Source organism: Octopus bimaculoides, chromosome 6 (assembly GCF_046866305.1).
Source record: "Octopus bimaculoides isolate indiv1 chromosome 6, ASM4686630v1, whole genome shotgun sequence".
Lineage (NCBI taxonomy): Eukaryota > Metazoa > Mollusca > Cephalopoda > Octopoda > Octopodidae > Octopus > Octopus bimaculoides.
The window spans coordinates 55393884-55419271 of record NC_142933.1 but is presented as its reverse complement, the minus strand read 5'-3'; the positions used below and the strand labels follow the sequence as shown (position 1 = coordinate 55419271).

Here is a 25388-nt window from a genome sequence, read left to right as displayed (position 1 = left end):
TTAGTTTTCAATTGATATACCTTCTTTTGGGAAACCCAAATCTTTGTCATTTTGGAATTTTTCAACCTTATAGCTAAAGATAACTGAATCATTGTTATCAAATATTAAAATTGTAATTGTTAAAGCGATAAGTTGTGTAATACAGTATCTAAATTTCAATCAATAAAGAAAAGTAGATATTTTCTTGACAAATAGCAAACCAAGATCAGCACTATTGTCTTATGAGGATTAAATTCGAACATAGTTATGTTTCATAAAGCTAAACTTCATTAATTATTAGACTTAGAATATTTCCTAAGATTAAATAATATAATATTTGAGACATTTCTTAAAATTTGTGAATCTTTAATCTATTAAGGGCACTGTCATCTTGATGAATGCTTGGTCTATGTATTTTTTCATGCTACATTCCTGGACAAATAAATTCTTTTTGAATCTAAGCCTTCACTGATTGTGCTACAGAGTTTTTATATGAGAAGATGTAGGCATTGCAATTAAAAGATATTAGCCATTTAACTTATAAGCATCAGTAAATCACAAACCAAAAAGAGGACATCTGTTTGGTTTTCAACAAAAAAAAAAATTTATATATAGGCGTAGGAGTGGCTATGTGGTAAGTAGCTTGCTTACCAACCGCATGGTCCCGGGTTCAGTCCCACTGCGTGGCATCTTAGGCAAGTGTCTTCTACTATAGCCTTGGGCCGACCAAAGCCTTGTGAGTGGATTTGGTGGATGGAAACTGAAAGAAGCCCGTCGTATACATGTATATATATATATTTGTGTGTCTGTGTTTGTCCCCCCAACATCGCTTGACAACCGATGCTGGTGTGTTTATGTCCCCGTAACTTAGCGGTTCGGCAAAAGAGACCGATATAATAAGTACTAGGCTTCTAAAGAATAAGTCCTGGGGTCGATTTGCTCGACTAAAGGCGATCGATGCTCCAGCATGGCCACAGTCAAAAGACTGAAACAATAAAAGAGCTGTTAGTAGCTTTTTTTTTTTTTTTTTTACAAAGTACTGTGTAAATTTGAATTTTTAAAAACAATAATAGATTAAATTGTTTTTAACATTACATTTTACAATGTTGTCAAACAACAGATTAATGGCTAATATTCAATAATGACTATTGTTTGTGCTCCATCATTACCATTTTAAAGAGACTTTTACTGACCAAAACTACCTAGCTGTAAATAGCTATCAGAGTGAGAGTAGTAGCTTACCACCATGAAACAATGAGAACACTGTATATGTGATGAATGCTGAAATGGATATAACTTGGAGAATTGCTCTCCTTACCACATTAAGCTTTACCCTCATTGACTGATATATCAGCTAAGAAGTCAGGCAATTAGTTCAATTTATAATATTTGCATGAGTGAGTGAATGTCTGATTAATGATATTTAAGTTCAAATGTTAATGAATGTATACTAATACAATTGAGATTTTTTTTAAATTTAATTTTTTATTCATATTTGTATATCATTCATTTAAATACTTTATCAACTTAGTTATTTTCTGACTTAAAATATGTTCTATAATGTCTGACTATTTTCTTCAGCCCCAATTTCATCGTGGCATCCATTGTCTTGCCCACTGTTTTGCCTGGGTAAGGGGACATCCATCCTTTCTACATAGACCATGGATACTGACTGAAGCCTTATCTATATCAATCCCCATCAACTGCGCCTGCTGGTCCGTGCAGGTATTGTCTAACAATGTAGAGTATATCTATTGTGCAGTCCATGTCATCTGCACCATATTTTCACCAATCTATCTAGCTTTACATTCTTGGAGACTGCACTTTGCTTTTGCAATCTGTGGAGTGATATTTGAGATCCTTGTCTCTCCTTCACTCTCTCTATGTATGTATATATTCATATATTTGTCATATATATATATATATTCATACACACGCACATACACATATTATTATAAATGCAAAGTATTAAGCACATCTATTCCCAATACACTTGCGTCAGTTCAATTTCAATTTGTTGCCATAGTATCAATTTTGCTATAATTATATATGCAACTTTAGTTTCTTTAATAACAAAATGAATTCGGCTTTTGTGTGTGTGGATTTTATTTTTAGTCTGCCATTTAGCAGATTAGCACATTGTTTCTTTTGTCCTCAGTTGATGAAATGTCAGGATGTTGTCACTAAAATCCCAATAGAAAACAACAGTTTTCAACCAAATACTGTTTACATCCCATTTACTTTTATGAAGCTAGATAAAGTATAAAAGCAATTTTAACATCCTCTCATTTAAAATAATTATTACTATTCAGAACCATCCTTCGTATAATAAAAATTTCTCCACTGATGAGAGTTACATTTTATCTGTGTATTTTCCATCGTGTCTTTACTTTGCTTAGTCTAATGCTTATATGTGATAAAGATTGTTGAATAATGTTATTCTTTTAGTTAAACTGGTGTTAGTATGATGTTGAAAGCTTAATTGGAGCATGGACTTATGAATTTCTGATGTGTGAGATTTCCATCATTGTTTCATTAATTTGTAATTGACTCTCTCTCTCTCTCACACACACACATTCCTTTTAATTTGCTCACTTATTTTCCAATATCCAGATCATCATCATTTTTGTCCAGAAAGTTAACTATTTTCCAAATATGAATTATCAAATCAATCTTCTATTTAAAAACCCTGTGTTATGAAAAACATAAAGAGAACTTTTAAGATTATACAAAACAAATCTTGTTTGTATCAAATGATTTCTAAAATCACATAGTTTAGATTGAAAAATAATCAAAATAGTTAAGAATAATTATAAACAGCCAGTGAAACAAACATTATTTTGGATGGATAATAGGTTTTCAATGTTTTTGATTTAATTCTTTGTCGTCTTTAACCAAAGGATTTTCTTGGGTTCATATTTCATCTTTATTATTTCACCTGGTTCATTGGCAATGAAGTTAAAGAGGTAAAGAAAAAGGGAGATAGTTTGCAAAGGAACTTCTTTCAATTAAAATACTGAATGTAACAGTCAAATCTTTCTTAAATGCTAATTGTTTATCTCCAAAATAGAGATCATAGAGATATAAAAGAACATTAGTATAGAATGCCACATGCGATTCACTCATTGGTGCTAAGACCAAATCCTCTCACTTGAGAAAGGTGTTATCTAGTGGTGAAGTATATGTGGCACCTGGTTTTTTTTTTATCTTTGTCAGTTGAGGGAAGTAATGTACTTTAACTTAGTTCCTAACTGTAATAGTGATTCAGTTTGAATTATTAATTTTACTGTATTTATTCCAACAACCTTTGCTTTATAAAACAACCTTTCTTCCTTAGTGGCTGAATAACTGAAAAATAAAATCTATCTTGATAATGACGATGATTGTAGTGGTGGTTATATTTCTCATGCTTTTCAGTAGTTTTGATTTTAAAAATGTAAATAATAACTGACTTTTAATTATTCTTGAGGAGGATATATTTCATTAATAGCTGTATTTTAGTAAAAGTTCCTGATGAAATTATTTACTTCTTTGTATACTTTGAGTATTGTTACCATTATCAAGATAACCAATACTTCTGCCTGTTTATACATATCTCATCTCAAATTATTCTTATCTCAACTTGATCTTTTATTAAAATTTCTTTTCTCTCAAAATGATAAATGCCTTGATTGTTTTTTCTGGACAATTAAAAATTTATTTTCCTTCGTTAATTTTACATTAATGCAAAATCTCATTTAGAATTGTTACTTTGGGTATTTTTAATCTAGTATGCAGAATGTAAAAATTAATAATCAAATGCTTTTTGCTTAAATTGTCTCTAATTTATCTTAGTAAATTGCTTTCAATTTATCTGTTGTTTTTCAAATGGAAAATGAGTGGATTGAAATGGTTTGTAAAGAATTCTTTTATACTGTTTTTCTTTTTTGTTTTTTGTTTTTATTTATTTCTGTTTTCTCTATTGTTCTATTCTGGAATATTTTACTTGGTGCCATTTTCATCTGTAGTAATTTCTATTGGCCAAGTTAGAAATAGAGAGAAAAAAATGTTATCTGCAGGTGACTTTTGAAATCTGTTGATTCAGCTGAGCCTAGCATGATTTCATTTAATGTAAATGGCAGTTAGTGGTTTCTCTTGCAAAAGACCACAAAAGGCATCAAATTTAGATTGGTTCTATTACTGTATTAATTTTTCTCTTTTTAGCAGGATTTCTCTCACTTTCCCCATTATCACAAATGTTCACATCATGCACAGTTCACATTATGCAGAGTTTTCCTTTGTGCTGATTCCCAGCATTTTGTTGCTTTATGCACTCCCCTGCATTTTACAATCTGAGATGCCGGAAATACTTTATGTTGTGTTTATGTGTTCATTTGTGTTTCTCAGATTGATTTTTTTCTGTTTTAATATTCTATTTACAGAGGGTTACCCCTTGAAACTGTAGAAATATTTCATATTTAAATTACCAACTGGCATTGGGAAAATCACTTTAATTCATTATACTCCAATTAATATATGTTAATTTTTTTTCCGCCCAACCACCTTCCTTTTCTCCTTCGCCTTATATTGCACTTTGATCCTTCTGAGCTGGAACGAGACAAGTCAGCTTGTTGGTTGAAGAAACAATTTCAATAATAGTACAAACTCTAAGCCAGTGAGAACTTTACATTTCTATTGATTGATTTATTTATTTGCTCTAAGCTGACTCTCCTTGATTATTCCTTGTTTGTTGTTTTTTTTTTCTGTTCCCCCTCCCACTATCCTTGAAATTACGTCAGTTAGTATACACTGTTCAATTTTTTATTTAAAAATACAATTTAAAAAAAAGAAATACTTAAAATATTCCATCATTTGAAAGTGTGTACAGGGGTGGGGTATAATATATATACACAAGCTGTGGAAGCAGTCAACTCAAAATAATCACCATCAGTAAATATTTTGTTTTTTTTTTCTGCAAGTTGACCAGCACCAAGTAATGTATGTGCGTATTGGCTGAATGTTTAAGAAGTCTGCTCAGGTTTGTTCCCATTATATAGCATTTTGAGCAAGTGTTTTATAACTGTGGGTTGACCCATGCCTCGAGTAAAAAGTTGGTAGCCAAACAACTGAAAGCTTATCATAGAAATAAACATAGAACTATATATATGTATATATGGGCTTTACTGTTTCCTAAATCAACTACTAGTATGTTAATCAAATAATTTGATGTTAAAACTGTTGATAATCAATTGTAAGATTGGACTAGAGTGGTAAGAGCAGATAAAGCTACATCTCTAGTAGATTAATTATTTATCACAGACATTGTAGCCATAGAAACTAACATGTATGCTCAAATATATTACAACCCTTTTTTGTGTTTATATGTTGGTTTCCACTTTTACCTATACATAAGTCACATGTTATTTTTTGTTAAAGCTGTTTGCAACTTAGAGTTGTGTTTAAAATAAAACAAAAAGAAATGCTTCCAATTACTGACATACAGTTAAGAAAAGCCTCAGAGCCTTAGATATAGCAATGTATCTAGTATTTATGCCAAGAATGAGCAGCTTAACTAGTGCTTTTGAATCATCACTTTTCATTGGCTGACTATATGTGCATCTAATGGATTGCAGCCTTTAATGAGTATTAGGATATAAAAATCAGTTCATATGTTATGCACATGTGACATCTATGTATATTTGTTTACAATTCCAATAACCATTTGGCCTGAACAGGAATGCGACCAACCCACTCTACAAATTTCAAGCTTAAAGCTTTAACATCCATTTTCCATGCTGGCATGGGTTGTATGGTTTGTTATGGAGCTGGCCAAACTCCAAATGTCTGTTGTGACATGGTTTCTACAGCTGGATGCCTTTCCTAATACCAACCACTTAACAGAGTTGGCTGGGTGCCTTTTACATGCCACCAGCATGGGTGCATTTACGCATCACCAGCATAGATTATGTGACACTGGCATTTGAAAGGAAGACAGCAATTTTACTTAGCTTGACACGTCTTTTCAAGTACAGTAAATTGTCACAATTCCCAGTTCCTTGTTTCCTCAGTGAGGCCAGAAATCAGTAATAACAATGACAAACTGAGACTACATCAACCATGGAATTGACAAAGATGCAGCCATATTGTGGAGAATATGCACTATCTGGTACTTCAACATGTCAACCTGCTCACAAAGATTTTGCTCTATAATAACATAGTTCTACCAACAGTTCTCTATGCCAGTGAGAGATGAAAGAGCACTGTGAAAATTGATAGAAAGCTAAATGTGTTTCACCAAAGATGCTTGAAAGATTCTGAGAACATACTGGCAAGACCACATAACCAATGAAAATGCAAAATCATAACAATGTAGATTAAAACTAGCTGGTTACCTAGTCAGACTACTTGTACTTCTAAAACAGTTTTCAAATGGACATCACTAGAGTGGAATGCTGAAAATTATATGCTGCAGAGCATTCATAACTGACATGGGAGAGGACAATATCACATGGTTGGATGAAGAGAAAACTACAGTCAGCAGAAACCAGTGGTGTCAACATGCTGCCCAATGTGCAAGTACAATAATAAACCAAAAAAGAAAAGAAGAGAGCTTCTAACAATGCAAAGAGAGAAGTTGGATGACCTTTATATATTTCAGGCAAAAATGCCCATCATCAGAAGAACAGTTAGAAAATGTAAGCATATATAGGCCATGACTCCAACTCTTTCTGAGTGTGATAGCAGCAGTTCCTTAAAAATGGTGTTATTGGTGGCTATAGAGGTCATAGTGGGAACAGTGGTGGATGGTTAGATGTAGGTTGACAGCCGCAGCAGTGAAGATGACCAATGACTTTCAACATTGGTGTTGTTGGCAATGGTGGTACATGTTCTGGTAGTAGTTGGTGATAAGGTGGTAGCAAACAACAGCAACAATCAATGTTATGGCAAGCAACAGCAGCAAACATTGACATAGTAGAAATGGTTTTAGTTGTGGCAACACAAACACGTTGCTGACAGGCAATAGTACTAATCATCATTGTAGTGGTGATAATGTTGGCTGTGGCAGCAGCAAAGCTGGGGAGGATTTGTAATTTATAGGAGCTCCTGGCCTAACTCTGATAAATTCTTGACCTGCAGGTTAAGCCATTAGATCAACAATGGTTCCTTGATATGGAGATTTCCTGTATTTCTCTCTGTGGCCAGTATGGAAGCGTTGGTGTTACCACACTTAAGTATGTTCCTGCAGAAGAAAGATACATTTGTAGTCGGGTGTTCTTTCAGTTGGACATGGAATAGTTGAATTGTAGTACTGATGTAGTAGTCACTGCATTTTGAACACCATACTTGGTAAACCACATATGTCCATGGATACTTGCCCATGTTACAGATAGGACATTTGACTAGTGTGTGCAGATGTTGTTATGTGTGAGATATCTTTGTTGACAGGCATCTATGCAGAGACAATCCTGAGTGGGCGAGTAAGATGTCGAGACTTTTCCTGTGGATGACTTTACAATAGTACTGGCGACCCCTCATTAAAATGAAAAATCCTCAGAAAGCAGGTACTTGAGTGATTCCTCTTGTCACATTTACTTGACTTATTTCCATGCAGTGTTGGCATTGGATGCTGGGTACCCATTGATTCCGAGGACCTTGAGGAACTGGGTGACTCGAGTGACCTAACTGGTACTGTCACTGCATCTGTTACAGATATGGATGATTTTGTTCTGTATGTAGCTGGTCTTAGCACTAATGGGGAGGACCAACTTGTAAGTGATGAGATCTGGACTGGTAGCTTTTCAGTCGAACACTGTGTCTGTTGCTCCCCCCCCCCCCTCCATCTATATTGCTTAGTTGAAAATTGAGTAGTGATAAGGCTGCATTGTTGTCAGGGTGTTGGATAGTGAATTCAATGTATTGGTCCAAATTATTAAAGCGCCAGTATTTTGTGTATGTATATATCGTCGCTATTATGAAAAAGTGTCATAAGTCCAAAACGTTGCTTTTTCAGAAAACAAAAAATAGTTTCACCATTCCATAGGAAAACCTTTGTACTAAACTTTGACAATTTTTGATATCTTGGCATCTGAAGCAGCTGGAGATACGATAGTTCAACCAAAAGAACTGGCTAATGCAAGCGAAAATAAATATTGAAAAAAATGCATTTGGTCTAATTTGGACATACAACACTTCAACATAATACCAACAATGTGTATATATATATATATATATATATATATATATAAACCCATACCATGCTTGCATATACATACATAGGCTATTCACCCTCTCTAATGTATTTGCATGTGTATATACATATTTTATATATGTATTATAGTCATTTAATGTCCATTTTTATATGCTGACATGGATTGTGTAATCCATGTCAGTTGTCCTTTGGAATAACTAGCCTATGAAACAGATTAGGGACCATGTCATGCTTATATATCCCATTTTGGGTATGGTTTCTATGCCTTGATGTCATCCTTAATACTACTCGCTTAAGAGTTTATTTGCTTATACTACCAGCACTTTGTTGGGTGGGGTGCCCTATGTTGTCTCTGTTCTTTCATTTATTACATCATATACACATATGTAAACACACACACATTACATATACGTGTCATGGCCATTTTACATTCATTCCATGCTCTGGCATGGGTTAGATGGGTTGTCATGTTCCAAGCCATTTGCCATTAGGAGATAGAACTAATGACTGGGCATTCATACCTGTCATTTAATATGCACATTTCAAGTGGTTACATAGTGACTGGTTTCATAGTTATCTACTTTCTTCCATTTGTTTCTAGTGAAATACATTGATAGTTCCACACTTGTTTCTTTATATACGCAAGGAAAACTACAGAAAAAAATCATAGACAAAAAAATAGAGAGGGGATAAGCTACACACACACACACACACGTGTGTGTGAGTGTGACTGTATGCATACATATATTATTGATTTTAATTGTGTGATATTAATTCTGATCTTATAAGAACAGGGATCTTACTGCCAATGAAATATGTCAAATGTTACATTATTTACTGTTGGAATGTCAGGATTTGGGTTTTAAATTGGCAACATAAGTCAGAATGATGTTTAATATTAATGACTTTCTTAAGGCATTGAGCTGACAGAAACTTTAGCATGCCAGGCTAAATGCTTAGCAGCAATTCATCTGTCTTCACATTCTGAGTTCAAATCCCTCCAAGGTCAACTTTGCCTTTCATCCTTTCAGGGTCGATAAAATAAGTACCAGTTGAATATTGGGGTCAATGTAATTGACTTCACTGAAATTGCTAGCCTTGTTCCAAAATTTGAAATCAATATGAATCCCTTGTCATAACCAATGTCAGCCCTAACTGAGCAAAGTCTTGGATTAATCCTTTAACATTTAAACTGGCCATATCCAGCCCAAATACCCTACCTGTTTTATGTTCAAACAATCATATCATTGAAATCTCAAAGCTACAAGGTAATGCATGATTAGTTCAAAGCAATGTGAATGGATAAGTATTACATTTGATAGAGTAATCAGAATGCTGAAGGGTTATAGGTGTTCCAACTGTGGCCATCCCCTCATGTTTCTTTTTATTTCGGGCATATTGCCTTGGACCACATTAACCAATTTTAGAAAGTAACACAATTTTAATTACTTAAAAGGTTGAGAGACCTCATCAAAGGAGCACTTATGAAAATAAAAAGTAAAAGACCAACAAGCAAAAGAATAACATATTCTAAACATTTGAATGTTTGTCATATGTATGTATTTTCCCTTTTCATGCTGTGCAAGTTTATCTTAGAATTTTTCTTTTTTTCTTCAATCAATAACACTGAAAAAAAAATATCAACCCAATTTAGAATATATCACATGAATATTGTTCCAATGATTGATTATGGAACTCAGCAGCTGCAAGATGCATCTTTCGTGTTCTAAATACTTAGCAAAGTTTAGTTAAAAAGAATATAGAATATATTATTTTGTATCAACCTTGGGTCATCTGTTTGATTTATGGGGAGTATCGTACTTAAAAAGAAAAATCCCTCGTATTTTAATTAAATCTGTCTTATTTCATCTTACACAAAACAAGATTGTGTGTGTGTGGGTGTGTGAGAGAGAGAGAGAGAGAGAGAGGTTAACTGGGTTGCTAACATAGACATTTCTTCAGTAAAGTTGCATTTATTATACTCTCTCCTTCATCGTGATTCCTCTCATTTTATCAACTTACTTTGAAAATATATTTTACTATTCATGTGACTGCCTCCAGATAGATATAGGCAGCTGAGTCTATTGTTAGAAGAAAAATCACACTAGAATGGCTAAATTTATTAAGTAAAAAAGAAATATTTTTTCTGTACGAAAATTTTAATATAGGTTCAAATCTTAGCAACATACCATGCTATATATTTAATTAAATTCTTTTACTTATACAGTTGATTGCACAAGGACTTTTATATCTATTTGAAAATTTATTTCTTTTATCATGAATCTTTATTAGGAATGATTTCCTTTGATCATTCTTTCTTTGTTTTTTTTTTTGTTTTTTTTTTTAGATTTTGTTTAATTCCTCTTCTTCTATTATTATTATTATTATTATTATTATTATTATTAACTTTCTGCTACTGATTATATGCTGGACTAAGCTGCTTTGTTCTGATTTCAAATCTTGCCAAGTCTGACTTGACCTTTTATCTCTCATAGGGTTAATTGACTTTATTCTGCTCACCTACAAATTTGTTCCAGTGTCAGAATTTATTGGCAAGCTGACTAAAACTGGTTACAGTGTTGGGGGGAAATGCCTTGCAGAATTTGTTCCTGTTTATTACATTCTGAATTCAAATCCTGCTATAGTCAATGGTATCAGAAAACTTCTAGGATCAATGTAATTCATTAACCATCTCCCTCTAAAATTACTAGCCTTATGCTTAAATTAAATATTGACAGTCATTACAGCATCAAACAAAATGCCTTGCCATATTTATTTCAGTTCTTTATTTTGTGAGTTCAAATCCTACTGAGGTCAACTTTGCTTTCATTCCTTCAAAGTCAATAAAATAAATTACCATCAAATACTGGGATTAATGTAATTAACTAATCCCCACCTTTCAAAATTACTGGCCTTTTGTGTAAATTAGAAATTATCATCATTATTATTGGCAGAATCATTTGCATGCCAGGCAAAATCCTTGCGACATTTCATCCTGAGTTCAAACTTCATCAAGGCCAACTACCTTTCATCCTTTCAGGGTCAATAAGATAAGTATTAGTTGAGTACTAAGGTTGGCCTTGTACCTATAGTAGAAAAGATTATTATTATTTCTTCCAGCTTTCTATGTTCTCAGTTTCAGTTCTTGTGTGATCGACTTTGTTTTTCCTTCCTCCAGGGTTGGATAAATAAATTAGCAATCAAGTACTGAAGTCAATTTAATCGATTAGTTTCTTGCTCCAGAATTTCAAGTGTTGTGCCTATGTTACAAACAACTTATATTTTACAATGAAAATTTTGACAATGACTTAGAAGTTTCTCTAGTGCACACCTAATGAAGATAAATGTCAACATAAATTTGTCAAACTTTTGCAAAAATATGTATGAATTTATGTATTACTGTACAGAAGTCTTTTGTACATGTACTGTGTGTGTGTGTGTGTATAGGCAATTATGCAGATAAACAAATTAGATACATCAAATATATTGAGTGTATTAATTTGTGTTTGAAATACAAAATATGTATACATGCAAAATGAGAGAAAGCAGAAGGTAGAGGCCTCCAGATGATGACTTTTTTAGTTTAGATTTATATTTATATCACTATGTCCAACTTACATAGAGTGCAAATGACAGAGAAAATTCCACTCCTTTAATTTTCTGTCATTTGTACTCTGTGTAATTTGGACCTGTTAATATAAATATCTATATATTTATACTAAAAAATTCATCTGAAAGTCTCCACCTTTTACTTTCTCTTGTTTTACATGTATACATATATACATATTTTGTATTACATACGCAAACTAATGTATTTAATATACTTAATATATTTGACATATCTAATTTGTTTATCCACATAATTGCCTCTATACCTGCTCAACTTGATCCATCCTATAGCCTTTTTTACTTTGTAGATGATCCCCTGTAAAGACAGACATTGGAGTTTTGGTTTGAATCTTTTAAGTACTACTACATGTCTTCTATACGGAGAATCTCTGGATCTCCTCTGAACTATATATATATATATATATGTATGTATGTATGTATGTATGTATGTATGTATAAAATGAAGTAACAGGATGTCAGGTATTAATGCAATACGACTATTTCAAGTGGCTCCATTTAATTGAATATGTAGTATAAAAATAAAAGTAAAATTTTTTTTAAAAAGTGTAATATACAGTTTTTGCTATACCTTGATTATAAACTTTTTCCTTCTGTGCCCTTAATGTTTTTCTAGATCTCATTATAGCGTCCTAAATTACATAGTGTAGGTCCCTTTAACTGAAAATAATGAATAGAGTTTATGTCACCCTTACCCTACCTCTTTTTATGAGCATTTACTACTATCTAATTGACTCCTAAAGTCTTTCTTTATGTGGCAAGGGGTATGTATGGCCATAATGAAATTAAGAGTTGGGAGAACTTCTAATAATATTTATTTATGACCAGCAGCCAGTTCTGAACTATTAACTCATAATGCTCTTAATTCTCAATAAATGCAGTCTACTAGCCTTAGATGTTTTGATGGTGATCAGAAGGTAGATAAAAAATTAGAAATGAATTACAATCCCATGACGCCCCACTGTGATCCATTCCTGTCACTCCAAAAGTGTAGTTGTCTTTCTCTTAGCTTATTTTTGCTGCAACATGAAATTCTTTCATCCTCTAGCTCTGATAAAATATTTGAGGAAAATTATATTAATATATCTTGTCTGTTGAAAATCCATATTTTTTGCAACTGAAGATGGTACTGTATTTAAATTGATGTAATGCTTGCATTGTTCAATTAAATGGAGCCACTTGAAACAGTCGTATTGCATTAATACCTGGCACCTTGCTATTTATTTGATTTTATTCTCCTTACTTTGAGCTGTGCAGATAATACCGGACTGACTTGGTGCCTCAACTTAGGTACCTAATTCAACTGAATCTTAATTATTTCTTTTATGTGTATATATATATATATATATATATATGTATATGTATCACATATTCTGTAGAAGATTCCCAATGTGCCACATGGTAAGACTGAACCCAGAACAATGTGGTTGTGAAAAGAACTTCTGGACTACACAGCTGTGTTTGTACCAAATATCTTGTTTTGTACTTAACATTTTATTAGGATTTGTTGTTTAAAACTGAGGTGACTCCGGTAATTCAATTTTCCAGTTTGTAGTTCAACCTGGCTGTGGGGGAATAGATAACTGAATATCTGGGGCAGCAATGGAAACGTTAGAGTATGCCAGAAGGAGAGCATTCTCTTACTTCTTAGCTCACAGGAGAGGCTTATAGCATATAACTGCGTCTTCTTGCCAACCTCAGTCTCACGAACCTTAGTGTATCGCAAGTTCCTGAAACCCTTTCCCATCACTTAACTGGGGAAATAGCCTTACTGTAAATAACTTGCTCTCATCAACACATGACTCTCATTTTGAAGGTAGTAAGATAATTGATTGAAATTTACTTATTACATTGAACATGCTAAGTTCCTATACAGGAATACCTTTAGATCATGCCTAAATATTCATCTACTTCCTGGTCATATATCTATTCAAGGCTGATTAATGATACTCAACAAGAAAGAGAACTGTTACCATTATTCTCATTTGCTTAACACTAGTGAATCCTTTTACCCTATTTCATCTTGTTAGCCTTTTATATATACACAGATTTTACTTATGTTGTGTTTTTCAAAGATTGGCTTATCAACCCAATATCCAAATTTTTCTCAGCACCGTTAGCTAACAAAACCTATTTATGTTGCTAGTTATAAAGCTGAGGTGTACCACTGGCGTAGTACTTTTTTTAGAGTTACATTAATTTTTTTGTAGTTGAATCAAGGACTAAAGCAGTTCAGACTCCCTGAAATTGGTGGAGAGGAGATTTAAGCTGCAGCCATAAGAGACAGTACACCAAGGTTTTTGAGTTCTCTTCAGATCAAACCCATGTTTGCACCAGAGTAGACTTAGTGGTGGTGTTAAACCAAACAATGGATTTAGTCTGCTACTGAGAGAGAACTGGATTTGGTTATTGTGAGTGATGTGTCTTAGCTATAGACACAGCTCTGTGTTGGTGACAGGGTACAAAGTTAATATTTATGTTACAACAAAAATTGTTTAAGGGAAAAAATTCAGTTTTCTCACAGGTGCAAACCATTTAATTTTTTGATAGATTTATTCATCAGATATTTTAATGCACATCTCTGGTTGACAATTGTGAGCATGTAAAAAAGGCTTGATTAGACAACATTGAATTTGAGTTTATACTTTCTGGAATCTACTTCTCTATGAGTATGGTTGTTTTTTATTGTTTAAATATGCATTTGTAATCCTAAGATATTGTTTTCCCAGGATTTTTGTAGTCACCTAGATAGCTCTTTCTTCTCTTTGTATAAGCACCTGGGTTTTCAGCATTCTGTTTTTAAAGCATTTATCTTAACTTCAACATCATATGAAAGAGATATTAATAGTAAAACAACTTTTCTAATATTTATTAGATCAGTGACTGTATGTCACTTATAAAATTATATTTTCAAACAAGTGTCTAGCAGCACCATCTCAGCCAAATAGTTATTCTGTGCCGACAAAAAGAAATAACCCTGAAACCATGCATCCACAGATACTGCTTTGTGCTAAACACCCCCTTTCGAAAATATAAGGACATAAATCATGTGTCGTATAGCCAGCTGGAGACGATGTCTCCTAGGGCTAAACAACAGTAGCATTTGTCCCAAGCGGTACTACCACATTAGGTTGGCAAATAATCTTAACTTCTCTAAGTGTTTCCAGTACATTTCAGTATGCTCTCTCTCTCTTTCTCACACACTAACATACACAATACATTTCCAACTGTCTGTAATTTACAAAGTAAATTAAGAAATGCTTTTTCATTCTGAATGATTTATTTGAAACAGTTATTAGAAATCACCCTCTTGCTTTGAGGCCTCTCTGAGTAATTTATGTTAGAGATTTAATAAAACTATTAGCTTTTTGGCTGCTAATCTGAATATGTTGAGGTTGGTTGGTCGGTTGGTGGCATTGCACTGTACAGTGGTAATACTGGAAGTTTGAGGCTGGCTGGCTGACTGGCTAGTGGAAATAGTGATGTTGGTGGTGGATAGTATTGGAAACTATAAAGGAATGTCAGGGATTTTTTTATTATTAATTTTGATGTGATTTATTGTTATTGGGTTTAGTTTGTTGTCAATGGTACATGTAGTTGTTGTGGTGGAGGAGGAAGAGGAATGGTGAAGGTAAATGTGTAAAAATTCTATGTCAGCAGCTTCATTTAATCAGTCAGTCTGTCGATCATTTAATATAATTTCAACCCCAGTATTCAGTTGTTTATCTGTATGTATTTCTGTGAAAATATTTCTAAATATAACTCACACACACACTATAATGGAATTGATAATATTTTTGTGTCACTTAATTTTAGGTACAATATTCACTTTTGGAGTTCCCTCCAGGAAAACATTACCAAAAGACATGCATACACACATTTGTAGATATGTGTAGAATATTTTAACTTTAAGTGATAAGTATTCCCCTGTTAGCCATAAATATAAGAAATTATTCAATAGGGGAAACCTTAAGTTAAAGCTCCTCCGCCTACATGAAGAATCTGGTAACTCAAAAACCACCCAAATTAGCCAATGTTAACTATACATTCAGAAATAAAAAGATAAGTTCATTTATTCACTACATGGCAGTCACATGAAGCAGAGGTCAGCACCACCAAATCAAACCTTGAAGTAGTATACAAACACTTTATAAGTATGATTGTTGTACTTTAACCATATTCTCTATTTTAGATGTACACAAAAGTGAAGTATAATGAAATTTATTACATTTGTTGATTGAAAGGAAGTTTGACTATATCAACTGAAAAATCATAACGAGACTGAGACCACTTGGAAACATGAAATATATGGACAGCTGAAAACATCATTCTTGAAAACCTAGCATAATTATGCTAACCTTTTAAATGCAAGATCTGAGATTTTTGCAAAAATGCAGACACTCTGACAAGCATTACTAGATTTCATTATCACCACTAAACAAATAACACCCACTAATTTCCCATTCAGCTAAGCAGAGTTTTCTCTTGACATCACTAAACCTTCTGTGCAATTAGACTTAATATTTAATGTGCACATGCACAATACATTTTTTACTTCATGCAAATATGTAAGCATGTGTGCATGTGCATTTACATAGATAAATAGACAGATAGATATAAACACATGAATGTGTATGGAGAGAGAAGTCAAAGGAATGAATGAATGTGTGTATATAAGTCAGTACCTTCATCAGATACATAATCTATTAACTGACAGTGAAGTACTTAGCAACGTTTTTGGTTTTCTTTCTCATTATTCTCCTTTCATTCCTAATTTAATTTTCTCTTATTTTTATGTATGTGTGTGTTAGTATTTATGTACATATATATACATATACATACATGTGTGTGTGTGCGGCACTGCATCTTGGGCAAGAATTCCGCAGTATGGCCTGAATTTGATCAATGCTCTGTGAATGGAATTTGGTACTAAAAAACTGCTGAAACCTGCCAATTTGTTTATGTTTACACTGATCTAAAAAAGCTGTTTATTTTGTATTCCTTTATGTAATGTAAGCTAGTGGTTTAATAGATATAAATCAGTAAAATAAGCACCAGATTGAAACTATATACTGAAGGCTATTGACTTTAAACCCTCAATGACTGCCCTCCAGTGAAACCAGGAAAAGTATGAAAGAATATGAATGTGTGTGTGTGTGTAATATAGATCATGGCACTCCTTCGGTTACGACAACAAGGGTTCCAGTTGATTCAATCAACGGAACAGCTTGCTCATGAAATTAACGTACAAGTGGCTGAGCACTCCACAGACACGTGTACCCTTAATGTAGTTCTCGAGGAGATTCAGCATGATGCTGAGTGTAACAACGCTGACCCTTTGAAATACAAGTACAACAGAAACAGGAAGAAAGAGGGAGAGAAAGTTGTGGTGAAAGAATACAACAGGGTTTGTCACGACCCCCTGTCGGAGCCTCACAGAGCTTTAGGTGTTTTCACTCACTAAACACTCACAATGCCCTTTCTGGGAATCGAAATCGTGAATGTAATATAGGTAGGTAACTGGAGAAAGAAACAAAGGAATATGTATGCATTTTTTATCTGCTCTCTATCTACATACATATGCACACCACACACACACACACACACAATATCATCATCATCCTCAAAATTCTGTTTCCATGCTGGCTTGGGTTAGACAATTTAATAGGATTCAGGAAGCTGCAAGGCTGCATCAGCCTCCAGTGTTAGCTTTCGCATGGTTTCTACAGCTAGATGTCCTTCCTAATGTTAACCACATTACAGAGTGTACTGGGTGCTTTTCTTGTGCCACTAACACTAGTAAGGTTGCCCAACAGCTTGCAAGGCAGAAAAGATCATATATATATATATAGATATATAGGTATATATATATATTTGTTTTGCATGATTTTTGATGTGAAATCGTGTGTTGAAGCAGATGTTGTTGTATTTGGGGATGGTCATATTGCTAGTTTAGCCAATAAAAACACACGCACTGTATATTTGGTGTTAATTTGCTTCAGCTTTATATTATATTACATTATGGTACAAACTTGGCAGATACGCATTTCATACCCAAATCTTCAGTGATAATAGACTGAACTGAACCGTAATATATATATATATATATATATATATATATTTATTTATTTATTGGCCACTTGTTTTAGTCACTTGACTGCAGCCATACTGGGGCACTGCCTTGGAGGGTATAGTCAAACAAATAAATTCCAGTGCTTATTTTTCCCTTTTTTAAGCATGGTACTAAATTACAGGGATGTAAACAAAGCAACACCAAACTGTGGTGGAGAACACACACACACACACACACACACATGCATAAACACAGTGGGCTTCTTTTACTTTCTGTCTACCAAATTCACTCACAAGGCTTTGGGCAGCTGAAGGCTATGTTGCCTGATCGCTATGTATCTAGACTGTTGCCATAGTAATGAAGCTAAAGCATGCAGAGTGAAGCCACTTGGCACAATTTGACCTTGAACTCTACTTTACGTGCGCACTAAGTTTTAATGTTCTAGCTCACTTCCACTGTTTTCAACAGTGCTTGGAAGGAAGGTGTGTAGCATGTGATCATCACATTGACCATGACAGACAAAGTTGAGTAGAGAATCTGCATCAAATTTTGCCAAAAGCTTGGCGATGCCAACCCAGAGGCCTACGCAAAGTTTTCAAAAAGTTTTCATCATTCTTGACACAATCAAGGAGATCTTGTGCAAGTGAAACCTAAGTGTCCTTTTGGTCAACTGAAAGCAGTTTCGGTACAAACTTGGCAGATACGCATTTCATACCCAAAGCTTCAGTGATAATGGACTGAACTGAATTGTAACTAATCTGCACATCCTCTGAGTTGAAGGTCAGTGTGCCAAATGGCTTCACTCTGCATGCTTTAGTTTTGTTACTATGACAACAATACTTATTGATCAGACCTTGTATAGTAGAAGACTCTTACCCAAGGTGTCATACAGTCGGACTGAACTGGGAACCATGTGGATGGGAGGCAAGCTTCTTACCATACAGTTACACTTGCACCTAAATATATGTGTGAAGTGTTTGTGACAATATTATGAGAAACTGAATTTTGTTTTCATTGATGCTTCAGAACATATTTTTAAGAAAAAAATGCAGTATGATAAATACACACACACACACACACACACATATTTATATAATACATCATATTTTTTCCACCATCTATTTCATTTCTCCACTTGTTACTTTCCTTTCTCATCTCCTTCATAGGATTCCCCCTCCTGAGATCAGCCAACAAAACTTTTCTCATGTCTTCTTTGAGCTTCCTCATCATGTCAATGTGTATGCATTGACATGATGAGAAATACTGCAATAATGAAACAATACCTGGACCATACGACTTCGACAAGAAAAGTCTTGACTTTTGAGTTGACAGTGTCTTGGGAAGGACTTAAAATATGAAATACTTCAAGACTCATGTCAAGTGCATAGATAATAATGTGTGGGACTTCCATTAGAGGTGTGATTTGTGTTTGTCACTAAATCTATAATGGAACTGAATTTACAAAGCCCAATGCCATCCAGGGGAGCAGAGCAGTGATCCATGAATTGCAGTGCAAAATAGAATATACTTTCTCGTGTGTGTGTGTGTGTGCACATGTTAGTGAGGAGATAATTTTCTGGCATCATCAAGTATAGAATAACTCATTTCATGGGCTCTTTTGCCTAGAGGTGGAAAAACTCTTATAAGAAAACTTCAAAGTATGTGTATTTTGTGCTAGGTTTAGATGTATCCAAATTTGTGCCTAGGTGCACAGTAAAACTACTTGTGGTAAGGAAAACACCAAAAACAAACTTCTGTTTAGTTGTATGGTAGAAATATTTTTTGTCCCTTTGCTTAATATTGGATGTTAGATGAATATGGATACTTAGTTAAATGTATGTGATTATAACCCATTACGCTGACCAAATACCATCCTCTTTCTTTTCTTCTTTTTCTTTGACAATTGATATGTTTTGGCCCTGAGGAAGATATTATGAGAGTGGTTCTCAAATGAACTCAAATGCATTTCTGAAATAGCTGTAAGCTTAAATAAATGTATATAACCTATTACTTTGTATCTATTTTATGTATCACTCTGTAAAAACATACCATCTTAACTGGGTAATGCAACCACGGATTTACAACTTTGACTTCGGCTTTTGACTTCAGATTGCCTGGAGTATAATACCAATCACAAGACTTGTTTGTTAGCCTGGCGTATTGTTATCTGTAGAAAGCTGAAGAAGTATTTCACCTGGATTAATATCCCTTATTAACCCCTCTCTTTGTTTTGTGTGTGTGTTTTTAGCCTCTTTGCTTCTTCATATCATAAGCAGTAGAGGAATCAATGCCATATGTATCACAGCTTACATATTGACAAACTACAGCCCGCTTTTTTCAACAGTTTTACTTTATTTGGGGTTGATATAGGTTGGTGTTTATGTTTGACAGTAATGCTTATCTTACCTTGAAGTGGGATAACTGAGAATTACTTTAAGCTAAATAAGCAGAGGATCTTGCCAAATTTTGGTATTGCCACTAACAATTGCAGTGTAAATAATATATGTTAACAAATGGTATACAGGAGTGGCTGTGTGGTAAGTAGCTTGCTTACGAACCGCATGGTTCCGGGTTCAGCCCCTTGGGCGAGTGTTTTCTACTATAACCTCAGGCCGACCAAAGCCTTGTGAGTGGATTTGGTAGACGGAAACTGAAAGAAGCCTGTCGTATATATGTATATATTCATGTATGTGTGTGTATATGTTTGTGTGTCTAAGTTTTGCCCCCCACCCCCAACATTGCTTGACAACCGATGCTGGTGTGTTTACGTCCCCGTAACTTAGCAGTTCGGCAAAAGTGGCCGATAGAATAAGTACTAGGCTTACAAAGAATAAGTCCTGGGACCGATTTGCTCGACTAAAGGCGGTGCTCCAGCATGGCCACAATCAAATGACTGAAACAAGTAAAAGACTAAAAGAGTACAATGTCACATGTAGTCACAGTGAACTAGACTGGCAGCAATGGGAATTTTGAGTATCCTCTCATAATTTATCTAGATTAAAGAAGGTGCTAGATAATCAGTTACTGGAAAATTGGTGTATCAGAGTATGCATTATTTGGTATTGTTTATCAGTTTGTTGGAAAACAGCAAAATTCTATACAACTTATTAAGGATGAAACCACAGGTCCTAATTAAATTAATATCATCAGAGTGTGTGGAAATAATATATATATATATATGCGTGTTTGTGTGTGTGTGTGTATGCACGCGCATATGTGTAAGTATAAAATACACACACAGACCTGTTTTCCACAAGGCAGGCAAGAAAGTAAGTGAAGGCCATAAAACAAAGCAGCCAACAACAAGGCCTTTGAATATTGTTAATCACTAGATGGTACAGATGGATTTGGGGAATTTGCTTCTGTCTCCAAGCCATACTGCAATAATGAAACAATACCTGGACCATACGACTTCAACATGAAAAGTCTTGACTTTTAAGTTGACAGTGTCTTGAGAAGGACCTAAAATATGAAGGACTTCAAGACTCATGTCAAGTGCATAGATGATAGTGTGTGGGACTTCCATTAGAGATGTGATTTGTATTTGTCACTAAATCTATAATGGAACTGAATTTACAAAGCCCAATGCCATCCGGGGAACAGAGCAGTGATCCATGAATTGCAGTGCAAAATAGAATATACTTTATCACAGAATATGGCAGGTATATAATAGAAAGACTAAAATAATAAAACAAAGTAGTTATAGCATGATTGCAGTGGTTACTGCTATATCTGTTCTCAGTGTAGTGGATGCATGAATAACAGGTGGATAAAAACAAAGGCGTGCTACAGCATGGATAAAAAAAAAGTATTCGTTCATAAATGGAAACAGTGCTGTTGGAAAGAGCCAAAATTGTAGTCAGTAGTTGATGAATGGAAACTATGTAAAACAATGGATAGATCTCCACAAAGCAAACAATTATATATATGTATGTGTGTATGATGTGCTTACATGTCATTTACTGTATACATATCCCTTGAGATATTTGTTTAAGTCTTTACTGATTTTGCAATATAAGTAAGACACTAACCCAAGAAATCTGATGTTAGTCTGATTGACAAAAAAGTGAATATTTGATTTTGTTTGAATTTATGAGATGAAGAATTATCATTATACACTAGTATATTCAAACTAGTATCATCTTAGTTTTGGGCTTCTTCAAGTGTCTGTTGTATTCTGTAATATTTCTGAAATTTAGAATCAGACACACTATTAAATCCATGTCCCTTGAGATATTTGTTTAGTCTCAAATTACACACTGTCCTTTGACACTAACTATAAGAAATGCAGTGAACTGGTGATTGGCTCATTGAAAGCCTGATTCTATATATACTTACCTTGGAAAGGCATACACTCACTACACACAATCACACATCTCACAGACCTGAGAATTTCAAATGCTCATAATCTTTCCTACTTTTTTTTTTCAATTTCACATATACACAATTCCTCCCTTTTGTTTGCCTTCTCTCTTTGTTCCTTTCTTTCATCTCTATCTTTTCAGTTTTTCACATATCCCTTTATCTGTCATCCATTTACTACTTCTTTATCCTTGTCTGCCCCACCCCACTGTCTTTCCTTCTCTTTTATTCTGTTGCTTACTCTCTCTTCTTTCATATCTCTCTTTACCTTTCTTACTACCCTCTAATTCTTACTCTCTGACCTTAATCTGTGTATGTGTGTGTGTGTCACTTTTTACTCTGTTCTGCTTCTCTCTCTCTCTCTCTCTCTCTCTCTCTCTCTCTCTCTCTCTCTCTCTCACTTTCACTATTTCTCCCCTTCTTGTTCTCTTTCCTTATTATTTCCACTCTCCTTTAATCTCACTATCTCCCACTCTACTTCCAATCATCTTCCTCCTTCAGTTGTATCTTACATTTTCACACACACACACACTCACACATGCACTCCTACATCCACACAAATTCATTTATTTTCTGATCCAGAACACTAGTTGCAATAGATAAGCTACAGGAGGAAATCTGGTTGTTTCTGCGGTGACCATCCAAACTGATGAAATGAAAGAACGTCATTGTTATAGTGTAGACATGTGAGAAGGTGTTTAGTTGCATGCTGTCTCCTCCTTTATAACTGACCAAAGAAACCTCTAGTTTCTCTAGCAACCTGCTCTGGCCTCTTCCTGTCGTTTAGCAAGCTCAACTTGTTGGTTCTCCTCTTACAACTTCTAGTGGATGTGTGTTGTGAATGTCCATTAACAATATTAACATGTGATGTAAGTAGTTCCGCGTCCTCTCTAACACCAAACTGCATTGGTTTATTGTCTTCTTCCTGTTTTGTTAACTTCAGCCATTGAATAGGAGACAGTTTGAACCTGTGGCAAAGGTGATCACTCGCAATATTACCAACACCCGAAACATGCCCAATAGTAGCCGTGTCCAGGCTCCACTTGCTGTCCCTGAACCGATAGAAATAGCCGATTATGGTACAGTCAAGGTAAGGTGGCAAAAACGAAAGAACGTGTACTTACACAAATGCACACACACACACACTCACTCACTCACACACACACACACACACATGCACGCACGCACACACACACACACACACACGCACGCACACACAATCCCAAAATGACTGAGGTGTATTTAAAATTGACTTCAATAAATAGATCGACACTTGGAAGAATCTCTGAAATTGTCACCTGGAATCGAGGAGAAAAGCAGGAGGGGCGAGAAAGATTTTTGTGCCAGGACAGCACACAGTAGGATTGTAACAGACCCAAGTTCTATATAACTCCTCTTTCCACCAAATCCTTGCTACCATATATATTGTAGCAAATCTCACATTTTTGTGTCTTTCTTCTGTACCATTGGTAGATCTAAACATTTTTCTTACTTATATGTGGAACAGTGGAATAAATATTTAAGTTGTTGGTTTTTTTATATACAATCTGTGAGTGTGTGTGTGTGTGTTTTAAATATTAACATAGCTTTTTTACTTATTTGTGTAAAAGTGGAATGAATATTTATTCTGAATCTCTTTCAAAAATGTGTGTGTGTTTTAGCTGTTAACACAGCTTTCTTCAAATTGAGAACCTCTGCCATTACATGATGATATATATGTGTGTGTGTGTGTGTGTGTTTAAAACATCTTCCATTCCAAACAGCTGAAATGATTGGTTTGTTTGCTGAATTGTACAAAATTAATTGGAACATCATATAATTTTGCATTTGATAGCAATATTGTATACAAGTAGAAATATGTATGTGTGTGTGTGTGTATGCTCACATGTATCTCATGGAATTAAGTAGCACAAAAAAATTGTTTATTTTCTCATTCTGTGTTTTAATTTGAAAAGAAATTCCTTTCATTATATTGAGAGAAAAAATATGATTTAAACCATTTAAGAGTATTTTTCTTAATGTTCAATAAAATGAGGCAATAGACTTTAAAATAGGGGAAAATATTCAAGAATTAGTCATGACTCACAATAACAAAGACAAAAAATCTTAAACATTTTTGTCAACAATCAACTAAGATCAAATATTTTGTCTTAGTTCCCTTTGCAATATTCAGCCTGGTGAAATGGTGTAACCTGTCCAATTCCAATATCTAGTTTCCTAACAGTTTCTGTGAAAACTTCTCATATGTGGCTAAAAGTTAATGAATTCTTGCATCTTGCATGATCTGTTTTTCTCTCAATATTTTGCCTTGCCCCCTATTGTTTGATTTCATTAATGTTAGATTCTATAGAGAACAAAACTTAGTCTGGTATATCTTCTTAGTGGATGTTAACTTCACCTATTTTCATTTATGTGTAGTAATGTGTATTTGTAAGAACTACATTTTCTTTGTTAGTATAAATGTTTGTTTATTAAACTTAGCGTTATAGAGTGTACTTATCTGATGGCTGAAATGTAAACAAAATTCTTCAATTTGTGTAATAAAAATAATTAAGTAAACTAACATGAACAAAAATAAGTCAAAGTAAAACAAAATTTGAAAACAACTCTTCTATATGATTTCTTATTTATTGAACAATTAGAAATTTAAATAAAACTCTACAAATAGTCTTTTCATTACTAATGTGAAGAATCATCTTGTCAGTTATTTAATCTGAGTGATTTTCCTATTTTGTTCAATTTGTTCAATGTAGAAACAACTTGTCTGCAACTATATGTACTTTTAAATCAACATTATCATTGTAAGCTATAAAAAAAACAGTGTTCACATTACAGCAAACTGATTTGAAGATAAAGATGTTGTTACAGAATCTTAAGTCCAGGTGTGTTTGTGGTCAGAACTGTTTCATTTATGAGAAAGGCATTTAAGTGAACTTATCACATAATTTAGTTGTAGTTACTTTTAAGATAATCTATGGATGATATTTAAGAATTGTTCAGGTGGTGAAATAAAGAAGAAATAAAGAATGAAGGAGATAAAACTTTATATAGGTTAATACAAGATACACAAAATTCATCAACTATATATATATATATATACCGACACACACACACACACGTCATTGTGGAGAATAAAATGTCAGCAATTATATGCAGTGA

At 34.0% G+C, this 25388-nt stretch overlaps 1 protein-coding gene across 50 annotated transcripts in view; it reads left to right on the top strand.

The window, feature by feature from the left end:
• The window catches only part of LOC106878372 (rho GTPase-activating protein 190), a 342913-nt gene that overhangs the window by 253065 nt on the left and 64460 nt on the right, over positions 1-25388 (top strand). For 27 of the 50 annotated variants that reach the window (XM_089353922.1, XM_089353896.1, XM_089353900.1 and 24 more), the window contains one exon: positions 23173-23319. The exons of the other annotated variants lie outside the window; for them this stretch is intronic. In XM_089353922.1, the coding sequence (XP_089210048.1) occupies positions 23173-23319 (147 nt within the window). The remainder of the gene's footprint in view (positions 1-23172; positions 23320-25388) is intronic. 50 annotated transcript variants of the gene reach the window in all.